Consider the following 15,562-nt stretch of genomic DNA (forward strand, 5'->3'; position numbering starts at 1 on the left):
AAAAATTGGAAAATCCTAGAAAACGTTGTAGTTCCTTAATGCTGGTGGGTCGAGGCCACGTAGAGACGGCGTTCACCTTCTCCTGATCCATTTGCACTCCTCGTCTGCCGATGATGTAACCGAGGAAATGCACCTCAGACTGGTGGAAAAGGCACTTCTCGGCCTTAAGATATAACCGGTGCTGTTGTAATCGCTGGAGTACCTGAGTCACGTGGTGGTAGTGTTCCCGAGGGTCGGGGGAGTAGATGAGGATGTCGTCAATGTACACGATCACGAATCGGTGGAGGAAGTCTCGGAGTATTTCGTGCATAAAGTTCTGAAACACTGCTGGTGCGTTAACTAGTCCAAACGGCATGACTCGGTATTCATAGTGACCAGTAGGAGTGATGAAGGCGGTTTTCCATTCGTCCCCCTTCCGTATCCGTACGAGGTTGTAGGCGCTGCGTAAGTCCAGCTTGGTAAATACGGTGGCCCCTCGAAGTTGTTCTAAGGCGGCTGGTACCAACGGGAGGGGGTACCGGAACTTAACAGTCATTTCACTGAGTTTACGATAGTCTATGCAGGGTCGTAATCCTCCATCCTTCTTGCCCACGAAGAAGAAACTTGACGCCGCTGGTGATGTGGAAGGCACTATACAGCCTTGGCTTAGCACCTCCTTGATGTACTTCTCCATGGCGTCTTGTTCTGGCAGAGAGAGGGGGTACACACGTCCCTGTGGAAGTGGTTTTCCCGGAATCAAGTCTATTGCGCAGTCCCAAGGGCGATGTGGCGGGAGCTGAGTAGCTTGCTGTGGGCAAAAGAGGTTGCAGAACTGGGAGTATTCTGGGGGCACTTGGAGAGGAGGAGTCTCTAGGGGGCTTTCAATGGATGTGGCGTGGATCGTTAAAGGTGTCGTAGCTGAAGGAGTTGGACGAGGGCGTCTCGGGAAACAGCCAGGGAAACACTCCCTCCCCCACTGGAGGATCTCCCCTGTCCTCCACGACACTATAGGGTCATGTCTTATTAACCAGGGGCGGCCCAAAATGAGATCCACCGTGGCTCCCTCCAGGACTAGTAGGTGGATAAATTCTTCGTGTAGTAATCCCACTCGGAGAAGCAGAGGACCCACCTGACGGGAAACATGGGAGGTAGTTAGTGGAGTTCCGGTCGCGGACTGGACGTTGTAGAGGGTCTTGGTGGACGTGGTAGAAGCCCCGAATTGCCGACAAAGGTGACTGGCGATGAAGTTCCCCGCAGACCCTGAGTCGATGAGGGCGGTGACTGTCAACACGGAAGAACCAAGGGTTATACGAACCATAGTAGTGAGGGGTTTCATCTTGGCGAGAGAAGGGTGGATAGTACTCAGGGCAATCACTGATCCTGTGTCCACTGCCGGCGCAGTATAGGCAGAGACCTCGTCCAAGGCGTCGTTGACGTTCAGCCGGAGAGAGACGGGTGACGTCAGTCTGCATGGGCTCCGGTGCACTGGGAATCTCCGGCGAACCGGGAGTTGATCTGACTGACGTAATAGGACCTTCCCGGGGGCAGGAATTAATTCGATTGGCGCACCGTATTGCAAGTTGAATAAATTTTTCTAGACCGCAGGAATCGTCATAGGCCGCCAGGTGGCGACGTAGGTCGGGATCCAAACCCTGACGGTATGCGGTTAGGAGCGATGGTTCATTCCAGCCGCTAGCGGCCGCCAGAGTTCTGAATTTTAGGGAGTATTGCTGGATGGTGAGCATTCCCTGTTTAAAATGAAACAGTTGCTCCCCAATCGAGGAGTCTCCGGGGGGGCAACAAAACACCTCCCGAAAGTGTGCGACGAAATTATCATAAGATTGAGCTGCGGGTCCTGCCTGACTGATAATAGTCTCGGCCCATTGTAGCGCGGGACCGGTCAGGGAGGTAACCATGAAGGCAATCTTCGACCCATCTGTGGGAAACATATGTGGATGTTGGTCCAAAACGAGCTTGCATTGAAGAAGGAATCCGTTGCACTCCTCCATAGCACCGGCAAAAGGCGTTGGTCTGGCCACGGTGCTGGCAATTACCACAGAAGTGCTGCCACCTGGGTAGACCGTCGGAGGCGTCGGTGTCGGGGTTCCGGGTGTGGTCGCCGGAGGAATGGAACGAAGTGTCTCCTTCAGAACATCCACTAGCTCCTGAAAAGGATCAGGAGAACTCATCCTGTCAATCTGTTTGGTCCGATCTTCTGTTATCAGTCACTACGGACACAGAGTATCGAGGCTTTTTAGGAGACTTTATTTGCAGCGGACAGGATCGCGGAGAAGAGACGGCGTCTGGAGATCAGAGGAAGCAGAGGGCTGGAAACACCAGGTAGGAATGGTAGCAGGAAACTCACGGGAGATCCGGTCGTGTGGGTAGAGTCCTTCGAATAGCGGCAAGCACAGCGTAGACTTTAGCCTGGCAGTCACTAACGAGATCGGACATGTATTCCAGGGAGGTAGGCGTCTTTATGGGAACTGAGGAGCGATGGACAGGTGAGTCTAATTACTCATTAAAAGTCAGGTGAACTGGAACGTCTTACCGGATAGGCGGGAGTGTCCGACCGAGCCATGACAACAGTGGAGTGAAAAAGTGTTGGCCCCCTTCCTAATTTCTTATTTTTTTGCATGTTTGTCACACTTTAATGTTTCAGATCATCAAACAAACTTAAATATTAGTCAAGGATAACACAAGTAAACACATCATACAGTTTTTAAATAAAGTTTTTTTATTGTTAAGGGAAAACAAAATCCAAAACTACATAACTTGTCTTATCTTGAGTTAAATGTTTATAGATTTATCCAAAATGTTCGTGGATCATTTGTTTTGACCTTTAAATTTTTTTAATTGTTTGTCTCTGCTTTTTAATGAAGTGAGAAATCCCATAATATTACACTATCATGCTCAAAAATATATTGTGACGCTACCCTTCCTGAAAGTCTATGTTTTAGTTCAACAGCACTTGTCCAAATTCTGACACTGTGTGTCCAAAAGACACACACAGTCCTGAAACTAAGCAGGAGGATGTGTTTAAAATGACACATCTCTCTTTTGAACAGTAAATTCATTGTAGTCAGATCAATGCTGTTGCCTCCTGCTCAGCAGCAATTACTGGCCTCCCGTGTCTGTTGTTCCCCTCCCAGCCACAAGGGGGCACTGTTGATCTTGGCACTGTGAGCCCTGACCTGTGTCGACTCTCCTGGCATTCCCCCTCCCTCACTGGCCAAGCGCTTGTGGATCTCAGAAGCCATGGTGAGGAAGGCCCTCTCCACATTATCAGAGCTCTTAGCGCTTGTCTCAAGGAAGGGGATCTTCAGAGACGAGGCCAAGTCCTGGAGATACGGGAGGGAGAGGAGAAGGCAGCAGGGAGTGGAAGTGCAACCGAATAACCAAAACTAGACTACTTATATGAAAAACATCACAATCAATGAACACCAGAGACTAAAACAATCATTACATAGAACATCTGCATTTACATTAGCAATTAAAGGAACTCATTAACGCTCATTATGAAAATTGATCCTCTGAGTCTTACATTTTTAATGAATTGACATGTAAGCAATTTATTATTGTCAGTGGTGGGTATTTTAAAATAATACCTGAGCATCACAGTTTATGAGTTTAAATTATGTATGACATTGTGTCAAAAATCAACAGATAATGCTTCCTTCTGTACTAGGGGAAGCTGAAACTTTCCCAAAGCCAAAATCTACTTTGGTTTTTCATGGTCAAACCTTGCCCAACTTGTCAGTTCATGACCGGATCTCTAAAAGTAGTGACTGAATCCCTGTTACTGTCAGCTGCAATTTAAAAGGAGTGCCAAGATAGCATGCAAGACAAGCTAATTCAATGCATGTCAGAAAGCCAGTTTGAATATCTGCAGGATTTGATTCAAAGAGAAATCACACATTTTGTCCTATAGATGATAAGGAGCAAGCTCCTGGTTTGTTTTCTGGTGTAATGAGCATTACAGCATCGCAGTTGTTTAATAGGGTTTAGAGGAGGTACGTTTAAGCAGAGCCTCTTACCTGAGCAGTGGCAGCATCCACTACTTTCTTACTAACAAGGTCAGCCTTGTTTCCCACCAGCAGGGTGGAGACGTGTTCACAGGCGTAACGGTCAATCTCGTCCAACCACTGCTTCACATTGTTAAAGGACTCCTGAGGAGCAAAGGAGAAGCACAAAAGTTAATGTGCAGACTCTTCTATAATGTTGTGGATGAAAACACACACTGACCTGCTCAGTGACGTCATAGACGATGATGATACCATGAGCTCCTCTGTAGTAGCTGGAGGTGATGGTTCGAAACCTCTCCTGACCTGCTGTGTCCCACTGAGGAACAGTGAGACACTTTGAAATCACACATTTTATGTCACGTTTTGGCTTTCAGGAGTTTGGACAAAGGAAATGGGGTTTCTTAATAACATCGTTCTGAACATCCTGACTGGTAAACAATTGCTTACAATCTGCAGTTTCACCGTTTTCCCATCCATGTCAATGGTTCTAATCTTGAAGTCGACTCCAATGGTGGAGATGTAGCTCTCAGTGTAGGTGTCATCCTGGGAGGGGGTGAGGAGTGTATGATCAGCAACCAGCAGCTGAGTGTTTAAAATAAAGTTCATGTGTTTCACGTGCCTACCGCAAACCGCACTAGCAGACATGATTTTCCGACTCCAGAGTCACCAATCAGAAGAAGTTTGAACAGGTAGTCACTGGCAGAGGACACACATAGATGTATACAGAGTGGGAACAGGGTGTGTTCATGGCTGTTGTTAGGTAGATAAATGCACAAAATGTCAAATGTCACACTGAAACCTTAGAAAGCAGATTGCTGTTAGAGTGGGTTTATATATGTTAAACTAAGTGTTATCAGTGAAGTCATGAGTTATTATACAGCTAAGCTGTGGAGTCAACATGGCTGCCAAGAAGTGTCCAAGCCTGAATGTTGACAATGAATGACTTTTTGGTACACAAAAAGTGTTCACACGTCGTTATGTGTCATTTTGTTGTAAAGTCAAGTCAATTTTTCTTGACAAAGACCCAAAGCCTTAAAGTTGCAGTGTGTCAGATTTAGGGGCACACAGTAATATAAATATTACATTTAATAATAATATAATGTTTAATGCTTACGATATATCAGTAGGCTACTATATCTCGATCTGACATCCATTAATTAAAAGTTGGAAAACCGTGACGTTACAAGGTCTAATAATCTCCTGCCATGTCAGCAGTGACTGTTTAAAAATAAACTTACTATTCAGGATTCATGATCAGTAAACTTGCTCCAGGAAAAATCCCAAAATCCTGAAATAGAATCCTGAACCTGAAAAGAGTTCGATTATCCCAGACACTGTGGCGTTCTGAACTGTGTGTGCGTGTTTGTCCGTTTGCAGGAGAAATGGCAGAATAAGCTGAGCTGACTGGTCCAGGTACATTATTTATTAATAAAGAGCAGCTCAGGTTACACCAGAGTGAGCACCTGGAGCTGAGACACGCACCGCAAAGACAGATACACTGCAGCTTCTAACACACAATGTCACTTTAAAACCTTCCATGTGCAGGTGTTACTGTTGTGCTGAGTTGCACCACACTGTACCTCTGCTAATCACACAAGACTAGACTGGCCACAGCACCGAGATCCCCAAACAGACCATCAGGAATTAGTTCTAAACCACCAGTCATAGGGCATCATGGTGAACCAGCAATCTAACCCTGTAACACCAACGTGCCTGGTTTAAGTCCACCCACCGACCTTTTTTAGTCATTTGGGGGCAGCAGAAACAAACTCTAACACAACATTTACTTATTATGAAGCTATAAGGTTGAACTTATTAACAAATGCTTTCCATTTTTGTGCATCTGTACATGCACTTGTATTTGTTCATCACACTTTCTCTGTAAAATTGACAGAACAGAAATTGTTTAATGGCAAAAAGCTACATGTGATGGAAAATAGGGAAAACAAACCTAATTTTGTACATAATTCATATACTGGTGTTTAATATTATTAATATTGGTGTTTATTTGCACCTCAGAGAGTCCAACGGTCATCAGTCTCATCCGAGATGGTGATGAGTCTGCGTACAGATGGGAGGTTGAACAGCTGGGCCTGTGGTGCGGTCCAACAACCTGGAGCTGAACGTGCTCAGGACAGTGGCGGTGACAGAGGTGGCCCCCTGCCCTACACCCCCTCAGCACACTCAGCAGCACTGTATCAGCAGTGGAAACCTTCATGTTTCTGGGATCTACACTCTCCCAGGACCTGAAGTGGAAGTCCAACAGCAGCTCCGCCCTTCTTTCCTGTCCTGTCTTTGTTTCCTTCCCTCCTTTTCAAACACACAGGATAAAGTAAAAGTGATGCAGTTCTATTCTCAGCTGGTTCCCGTGTGTGACCCTCTGGTCACGGGAATGAGTGGAGAGCAGGGGATTGTGGGATACGCTGTGGCTGAGCAGCTGTGATCGGGTCAGGGGTCAGGAGCCCTGACAACGGCCTGTTGCCAGGGAAGAGGCAACGGCTTTGTGGTGCTGCCGATGGAGCAGGGAGGTGGGAAAATTGGGGGAAGGGACTGAGAGAAAGAGAAATAAAGAAAGAAATTAACAAAGAGAGAGGAATATAAAGCAAAAGGAACAGTGAGAAAAATGAAAAGAAAGAAAAGAATTTTAAACCTAAATTATTTGTTGTTCTAAATATTAAAACCACAGATAAAAATGTAGAAACGGAGGAAATTGGGGAAATTACTGATTTTTTGGTACTAAAAATAAAATGCAACCTTTGAAATTTTTTGTAATGAAGTTTCTTGGTCTATGCAAACTGGTTTTTATGTTGGACGGGAATAAATGGAAACAAATATTTCTATATTGACAGTCGAGGTTTCTTAAAATGAATAAGGCAAAATTCAAACAGTGAATAAAGAGTTAATTTTCATCAGTTAATGTACCAAATACCACACAGGATCACCAAACACACCTCTTTCTCAAGGTAATTCAATATTAGACTGCATTAGATACATGTCACACCTGGTGACATGTTTTGTGCCACTCAGAAGACACCGTAGAATTAATTAGGAGCAACTCAATTAGTTTACATGGAAATTTATATGTACCTAGCCTCACTCTGTCACCAGTGACTTTTTGTGTGTGTGTGTGTGTTAAACTGGTCATTGTTCTTGTCAGTGTGTGTCCGAAGAGACTTGAGAGATAAATAGGTGGTTTTCACTATTCACCCTTATTTTACAACAGTCCCTGGTCCCTGTGTGTGTGTTTGTCAGTGTGTGTGTCACTGTGCGTGTCTGTTTGTTGTTTATCTGTGTGTCTGGGTGTCTGTGAAAACGTGGTGTTGTGTCTGCAAGAGCATGGTTGTCAAAACTGAACTGAACTAGTCATCTAAAACCGAATATGAGTGATGTTTATAAAAGAAAAGAATCCCCCATGAAATTTTCTGGAAAAATATATGAACTACAAAAGTAAAAATCAACTCAAGGAAATTGAAAGTAAAACAAACTTAAATGAAACCATCACCAACCATGCCATCAGCCCCTGTTGATGATCTTGTAAGCAGTTTCAGCTCCAAAGTTATGACTGTTGATTCCATTGCCCCAATTAAGACCAAGGTATTGTCAGCAAGAAAAAAGTCACCTTGGAGAAATGCCACAGTGATTAAAATTCAGAAAAGAATATGCAGACAGGCAGAACGCAAGTGGCGAAAAACCAAACTCCAGGTTCATTTCGACTTGTACAAAGAGAGTCTTCACAACTATAACCAAAAATTTAAAAATGCAAGGCAATCATTTTTCTCAGAGGTTATCAATAGAAACAGCAATAATGCCCGCACATTGTTTTCTGTTGTAGACAGACTCACAAACCCAGCACCCTCTGTTCCTTCTGAACTGCTGTCCAAAAAGTCATGCAATGGTTTTTGCAGCTTTTTTCACAGACAAAATGTCAAAGATAAGACAAACTATATCTAGCTGCAGTCCTAGGAACATGACAATATCACCTGTGCCTCCGTGTTTTCCGGTGAATCTAGAACATTTTGATCTCCTTGATCACAGAGCTCTGGCAGAAACGCTTCTACAATTAAAATCTACATCATGCTGCCTTGATATTTTACCAACAAATTTTTTTAAAAATGTTTTTAACAGCTTAGCTCCAGATGTATTGCAGATTGTCAATAGTTCTCTTCAGTCAGGGCAGTTTCCCCAGGCATTAAAAACTGCTGATATAAAACCTCTTCTTAAAAAGCCTAATCTAGATGCTTCAGCAGTAAGTACCTACAGGCCAATATCAACTCTTCCATTTTTGGGAAAAATAATTGAAAAAACTAGTTTTTCAACAAATTCACAGTTTTATGGTGCAAAACAATCTTTTTAATGCACTTCAGTCTGGATTCGCACACACCACACCACAGCAGAGACTGCACGTATTAAAATTTTAAATGATTTACATTTGAATAATGATGAATCCAAAACCTCTGTTTTAGTACTACTGGATCTCAGTGCTGCATTTGACACAGTTGATCATGATGTGCTGCTTGATAGACTAGAAATGTGGGTGGGAGTTACGAATCTGAGCGAACAAAAATTAAATGTGGGGTTCCTCAAGGGTCTATACTTGGACCTCTCTTATTCAATATCTACATGCTGCCCCTTGCTCAGATTATGGAATACTACAACATTGACTACCATACCTATGCAGATGACACCCAACTTTATATATGAGTATCATCTCATGATTATAGTCCTCTAATTTCATTATGCGAGTGTATTAATCAAGTCAAAGAATGGATGTGCCAGAATTTTCCCCAGCTCAATACAGACAAGACAGAAGTGATTGTTTTTGGCCTCAAAAATGAAAGGTCAAAGGTCATTGCTCACCTTGACTCCATGTCATTTAAAGCTACAAATGAAGCCAGAAACCTTGGTGTAATCATTGACTCAGACCTGAATTTTAACAACCACATAAAATCCATCACTAAATCTTCCTATTACCACCTGAAAAACATTGCTATAATAAAAGGTTTTGTGTCTAAACAACATGCAGAAAAACTTCTTCATGCATTTATCTTCAGTAGGTTAGATTATTGTAATGGCTTGTTTACAGGTCTTAGCAATTAGTCAATCAGGCAGCTGCAGCTAATCCAGAATGCTGCTGCCAGAGTCCTTACAAACACCAGGAAACTGGACCATATCACACCAGTTCTTAGATCACTACACTGGCTTCCCGTTAGTCAAAGGATAGATTTTAAAATTTATATAGATTTTAAAGATTTTAAAGCACTAAATGGTTGTGGACCAAAATATATTCAAGATGTATTAGTTCCCTATGAGGTTTCCAGATCCCTCAGGTCATCTGGGACAGGTCTACTGTGTGTTCCCAGAACCAGAACCAAACAAAGTGAAGCAGCATTCAGTTACTATGCTCCTCACTTATGGAACAAACTTCCTTGTTTTCTTAATGTGCTTTTACATCTTATTTTAATTTACTTTATTTGATTTAAATTTATTTTATGTTAAATCTCTTTGTTTTTAGATGCTCTTTTCCATGCTTTTAATGTAATTACATGCCTTGTAAAGCACTTTGAATTGCATAGTGTATGAATGGTGCTATGCAAATAAATTTGCCTTGCCTTGTCTTGGCTTGTCTTACAGCTCTCATACATGTCCTGCACCACTCGAACATATTTCTCTGCCACTCCAGACTTCCTCATACAAAACCACAGCTCCTGTCTTGGCACCCTGTCATACCCTGGCTTTTTCCATATCTACAAAGACACAATGCAGTTCCTTCTGGCCTTCTCTGTACTTCTCCATCAGCATTCTTAAAGCAAATATTGCATCTGTGGTACTCTTTCTTGACATGAAACCATACAGGTGCTCACAAATGCTCACTTCTGACCTCAGCCTAGCCTCCACTACTCTTTCCTATAACTTCACTGTGTGAAGTGCCATCAGCTTTATTCCTCTGCAGTTTCCACAACTCTGCATGTCTCCCTTGTTCTTAAAGATGGGCACCAGTACACTTCACCTCCATTCCTCAGGCATCTCACTCACTCTCCAAGATCTTGTTAAGTAGCCCAGTCAAAAACTCTACTGCCAGCTCTCCTAAACACCTCCACAGGTATGTCGTCAGGACCAACTGCCTTTCCACTCTTCATCCTCTTCAACGACTTCCTCACTTCGTTCTTACTGATCTTTGCTACTTCCTGCTCCACAACAGTCACCTCTTCTACTCTGTGCTCTCTAACATTTTCCTCATTCATCAACTCTTCAAAGTATTCCTTCCATCTTTCCATCACACTTGTGGCACCTGTCAACACATTTCCATCCCTGTCCTTAATCACCCTTAACCTGCTGCACATCCTTCCCATCTCTGTTTCTCTGCCTTGCCAACCTGTACAAATCCACCTCTCCCTCCTTAGTGTCCAACATATCGTACAAATCCTCATATGCCCTTTGTTTGGCCTCTGCCACGTCTTCATATTCTACCTTCCTCTTCTCTCTTTGCCTATGAACATGCCTTCCTCCTCTCCTTCTTCAACCAACAGTAGTCCAATTTCCACTGGCATCCTGTAAGTCAACAGCACCAGTGGTGGTTGTTGTTAACCCGGGCCATGACCGATTCGGTATGGAAGTCATATTTGTGATTCACATGTTTGATTTGGCTTAAATTTTACGTCGGATGCACTTCCTGACACAACCCTCTGCATTTACCCGGACTTGGGACCGGCACATGAAGACACTGGATTGTGCCCCCTTGTGGTTGCATTATACATCTTCATGTAACTGTATCCCACAAATTATATTGAGATTTGAATCATTTCCAATATTAATCTGTTGAATCCTTCACTGACAAGTTTCCATTTATTTTAATTGGTATGATACCCACCTGTAGTGAGTGATGAGTGTGTGTTTTATTCAAGCACTTGCAGCACAGAAATCATGGTCTAACCTAAATATGGAGAAAATCAACAGTTATGTGAAATATGAGAGAAAGTGTTTAGCATAATTTTCTTTAACTTTACTAATGAGCTTCTGCTGCTCTGTTCAGTTAACAAAACAGACCTCCTTTGCTTTCAAACACAAACTAAGAATGGAAGATGGTTTAACAACTGACCTCTGTGAGCAGCGTAATATTCAAAGCTCATCCAGTCAGTGACACATGTGGATCAGGAGGTAGTTATCTTCAGTTACAATGCAGCTGTGTCACGCAGGTCGTCTGTGGTGCCTGTACAGTTATAACACAAATCAGTGTATTCCTAAACCCAACTGAGTAGTTTTAACATCTCAACCTGGTTGAGGAGTTTTAATATTATTGTAACAACTATGATAAGAAGCAAAAACTGGCCACTGCTTTAGTGATAACAGCCCAGTTTGAGTACTACAAGCACGTCTTTATGTCCAATTTTATAAACAATCATCCTTGCAGGAAACATTTCAGAATTAACCTTAATTTGAGTTTGGAAGTACAGCTCATATCGGTTACAATATTGCGAGCTGCTGCGGCTCGCCTGGAGACTGGGACTGGCGCCCTGGAAACTGGGACTGGACCTCAGTGGGGACAACGCTGCCGGCACGCTGAGGAGCCAGAAGCTGTGGTGGAGCCTCAGCAGGGATGGAGACGTTGGCGCACTGAGGTTCAGGCTGCTGCAGTGGAACCTCAACGGGGACGGAGACGTCGGCGCACTGAGGTTCAGGCTGTGGGACTGGGGCCTCAGCAGGGACGTCCTCGTCGGCGCATTGAGGCTCAGGAACTGGGACGGGGGCCTCAGAGGGGATGTCCTCGTCGGCGCACTGAGGCTCTGGCTTCTGCCCCTTAGGGTGGCGGCGACGCCAGCATTGAGGTAGCCGGGCTGGAGGTTCAGGTGGCTGGACAGCAGTGAGGAGGGACTCGGGTGGGGAAGAAGCGAGGAGGGACTCGGGCTGGGAAGCAGCGAGGAGGGACTCTGGCGGCTGGGAGGCCGGGGACCGGGAATCTGGCGGCTGGGACGCCGGGGACCGGGAATCTGGCGGCTGGGACGCCGGGGACCGGGAATCTGGCGGCTGGGACGCCGGGGACCAGGACCGGGAGTCGGACACAGCTGTCTCGCCAAGGAGAAGGGGCCTGGCAAATCCCTACATACCTCTAGCATGGTGTGGAGTGAGGGAAAAAGGTCGAAAACCTTCTGCACTCTCTCCCTCTGCGTCTCGTGGAGGGAGCACCAGAGCACCCGCTCCTGTTGGACGCACCAAACCAGAGGCGCCACATAATCCTCGGCCGACTGCATGGAGGAGCCCTTCACTCCAATTCTCCTCCGACGTCCTCCCGTCGGTGTCCGCTGGGTCCGTATGGGGCCGGAGCATTCTGTTACGCTATTGGTGTGGTGTCGGTGATGAAGGAGAGGTAGGATGTGCAGGGCACAACAGGTTTTATTTCCTGGATCTCCAGGGCTCGGGCGAAACACAAAATGTTCTCTGCTGTTCGGCGGGCGGGCGGGCAGACAGGACCGGGAACGGGAACGGGAAACACAGGCTGTGGTACGCCTCACATACGCTACACGCTATAATGCTCCGGCAGGGAACAAAGGAACACAGGGCATATATATACACAGAACTGAAGAACTAATTGAACGCAGGTGAACATAATCTAACTAATGAACAAGGCTGCCAGGGAAAGGAACACAGAACGAGACAGGAACTAACCAAAATAAGGAAAAACAGGAAACAGAGATCTCGGGGCCTAACAGTATCATCAGCGATGTAAGACTTTGCTTTCACAAAAACTTATTCTTCTGTACAGCATTTGCTTGGATTTTTCTCTCCAGTTTGGAATTTCCAGTTTCTCTTCAGCCTTTGTCTCAACAGTGAATCTGAGTGTATCAGGAAAAAGGGGGACAACACAGAGAGCCTCTTTCTAAACCTAAATATGGTCAAATGTAATTAAAGGTAGAACATGGTGCATGCTGTTTGCAGCTAATGTTATTAGTCAAGCCAATGGAGGAGGCAACTGCTTTAGCTTCAATAACACATGACGTTCATTTGTGTTACCTCACTGGCTTCCTATTCACACGTTGTCCTGTACTGTATGTGCCGCTGCTCTGAAACTGACCAGAACATGTCTGTGTAGCACTCTTATCAGCACTGCATCCAACACCAACAGGTTTTTTCTTCAGCAAATCTGCTGCACTGTTTCGCAGCTAAAAAGCAGCTTCTCTGCAGCTGCAGGAAACCATTTTATTTTATGAAGTCATATCTGATTTTGACAAATTGTAGATAGAGAGATTCAAAAACTTCACTTGAACTGTACCTTATGCAAAAAATCTCTCTTTTTCCAGGTTTTTTGTTGCTTATGTGTTTGCTTCCTTCTCGTTTCCATCTCTTTGTTTACAGATTGATTTCCGTTTCTAAACATTCGTTTTTTTACTTCCTCTCTTTCCATCTTGGTGCATTTAACTCCACCCTCATTCCTGCTCCCCTCTACCCAGTGACAGGTGGTCCTCTGCTTTCCAACAGACCAGCTGTCCATACCAACCAGCGTTTGAGAACTGTACGTGTGTGTGTGTGTGTGTGTGTGTGTGCTTTCACATATACACACCACTCACACACACACACACACACACACACACACGCACAGCCAACAGTAGTAAGTTAACAAACACAGAGTTAAGTAGGTTTAAGCTTCATCTCCACTAGTGCTACTGAGTTTTACTTTTAGTGATTCATTGTGGTCAGTCGGATTCGAGTTAAACACTGACATTGAGTTTCTGCTGCTCGTGCTGACTATCCGGTTCGTCTTCTATCATTGCTTTTTACCCTAAACAAGCACGAAATCCTCTTCTTTTGTCCACATGAACAAATCTATGAAGGAGGTCTCATGGGTTAGTGATCCAAAGAACCACATAAAGTTGGAATTAATATTACATTTTATTTAACTTTTTTAATTCAATTCAATTCAATTTATTTGTATAGCGCCAAATCACAATACAAATCATCTCAAGGCACTATACAAAAAAAAACCCAACAAATCACTTACGAGCAAGCACATGGTGACAGTGGAGAGGAAAAACTCCCTTTAACAGAAGAAAAAACCTCCAGCAGACCCAGGCTCAGTTTGGGCGTTCATCTGCCTCGACTGGTTGGGGTGAATGGATAGAGGAGAGAGAAAAGAACAGCAACAATAAACAACAAATAGACACTGCAGGTTGGTGGGGCCAGTAACTGCACATCAGCAATATACAGCTCCAGGACCAGGGAAACCTGCAGAAGGTACAGAGAGTTTTTTCTTCCGTTAAAGGGAGTTTTTCCTCTCCACTATCGCCAAGTGCTTGCTCATAAGGGATTTGTTGGGTTTTTAGTTTTAGTTTTTGTAAAGTGCCTTGAGATGATTTGTATTGTGATTTGGCGCTATACAAATAAAATTGAATTGAATTGAATTGAATTGAACTGAAAAACGCTGAGGTCATCAGTCTGACTGAGTAAATATATTAGTAAAGTAACATATTAGTAAAGTAGTAAAGTATTATTAGTAAATATTCACTGGTTTTTTCCCAAAACCAGGACCATGAACACTGATCCAGGTGCAGACAAAAAGTTCTTAAAAAATATTTTCATACTTCAGCTTCAGGCCTCCAGTGTCATAACTTCTAAAAAACAACCTTGACGTGTGAAGTTGCTCTAACATGTACACATACAGGAACACTGTACACACATATTCAGACACAGTCAACAGTAAACCACATCCAGAATTCAGGCTGTGCACTCTAACTGACGGCAGATGTGTTCGTTAACACCTCATCGCTCAAACATTACCACACATCTAACCACACACACACACACACATACAACGCAACACCCTGTTGTGTCTCATTAACTGCTCGGATTATCAATGTGAGGCAATGAATGTTGTCAAAGCGACTCACATGCTTATCAACACCAGGGGACACACACACACACACACACACACTAACACACTTGTTTCCACTGGTTCATATCAATGACAGACATATGAAAACACAAACAGCATAAAGATACAGCGTACATGGTGCGCCAGTATGTTTGTTTGTCTGCAGTCAAAGTGTGCAAGTGTACAAGACCACCCCTAAAACACACACACACACAGCTCTGCCGACCCAGTTTTCTTCCTGTAGTAATTACTTCACTGGGTGTGGTCTGCAGAGCTGTTGACAACAGACGTAATTGTGAACAAACACACACGCATATGCACTGTTGCTTATATATTGATGCACTGTTGCTTGTATATTGTGTGTGTGCAACACAGAAGGAAGGATGTTTTTCCTGCTGACACGTGATGTTGATATTCCAGTATTTTGGCAAAAAGGAGACAACCATTTTCAGGAAAAGGTTGGAAATGACTAGTCCTCGCTGATTTACTACAGCATGCAGGTGGGGACTGTGGCTCAGCAGTCCACTAATCACAGGGTGGTATTTTGATCAGCAGTTCCCTTCATCCACATATCCAAGTGTTAAAGTGTCCTTAGGCAGGACACTGAACCCCAAACTGCTACCAGTGAGCCAGGTCAGCACCATCAGTGTGTTTATGTGAATCCGAGGCAAAACTGTACCATATTAAAAAGTAAGTG

The 15,562-nt window shown here is 44.1% G+C and overlaps 1 protein-coding gene across 1 annotated transcript; it reads right to left on the minus strand.

Annotated features, from left to right (window-relative positions):
* Positions 1-3,086: 3,086 nt before the first annotated feature.
* Positions 3,087-5,259, minus strand: LOC113138495 (ras-related protein ORAB-1-like). Its single transcript, XM_026320986.1, has 6 exons — positions 5,243-5,259; positions 4,628-4,700; positions 4,452-4,547; positions 4,225-4,320; positions 4,017-4,148; positions 3,087-3,320 (listed from the first exon to the last, which is right to left on the minus strand). The coding sequence occupies exons 1-6, from the start codon at positions 5,254-5,256 to the stop codon at positions 3,087-3,089; spliced, it is 645 nt and encodes a 214-aa protein (XP_026176771.1). The 5' UTR covers positions 5,257-5,259.
* Between the last annotated feature and the right edge of the window lie 10,303 nt (positions 5,260-15,562).

Source organism: Mastacembelus armatus, chromosome 13 (assembly GCF_900324485.2).
Source record: "Mastacembelus armatus chromosome 13, fMasArm1.2, whole genome shotgun sequence".
Lineage (NCBI taxonomy): Eukaryota > Metazoa > Chordata > Actinopteri > Synbranchiformes > Mastacembelidae > Mastacembelus > Mastacembelus armatus.

Excerpts from the sequence above, each read along its gene's own strand:
- LOC113138495 (XM_026320986.1), bottom strand. Across the intron at positions 4,321-4,451 it reads AAACGGTGAAACTGCAGATT|TGGGACACAGCAGGTCAGGA; the intron begins GTAAGCAATTGT and ends ACTGTTCCTCAG. Across the intron at positions 3,321-4,016 it reads TGGATGCTGCCACTGCTCAG|GACTTGGCCTCGTCTCTGAA; the intron begins GTAAGAGGCTCT and ends CCGTATCTCCAG.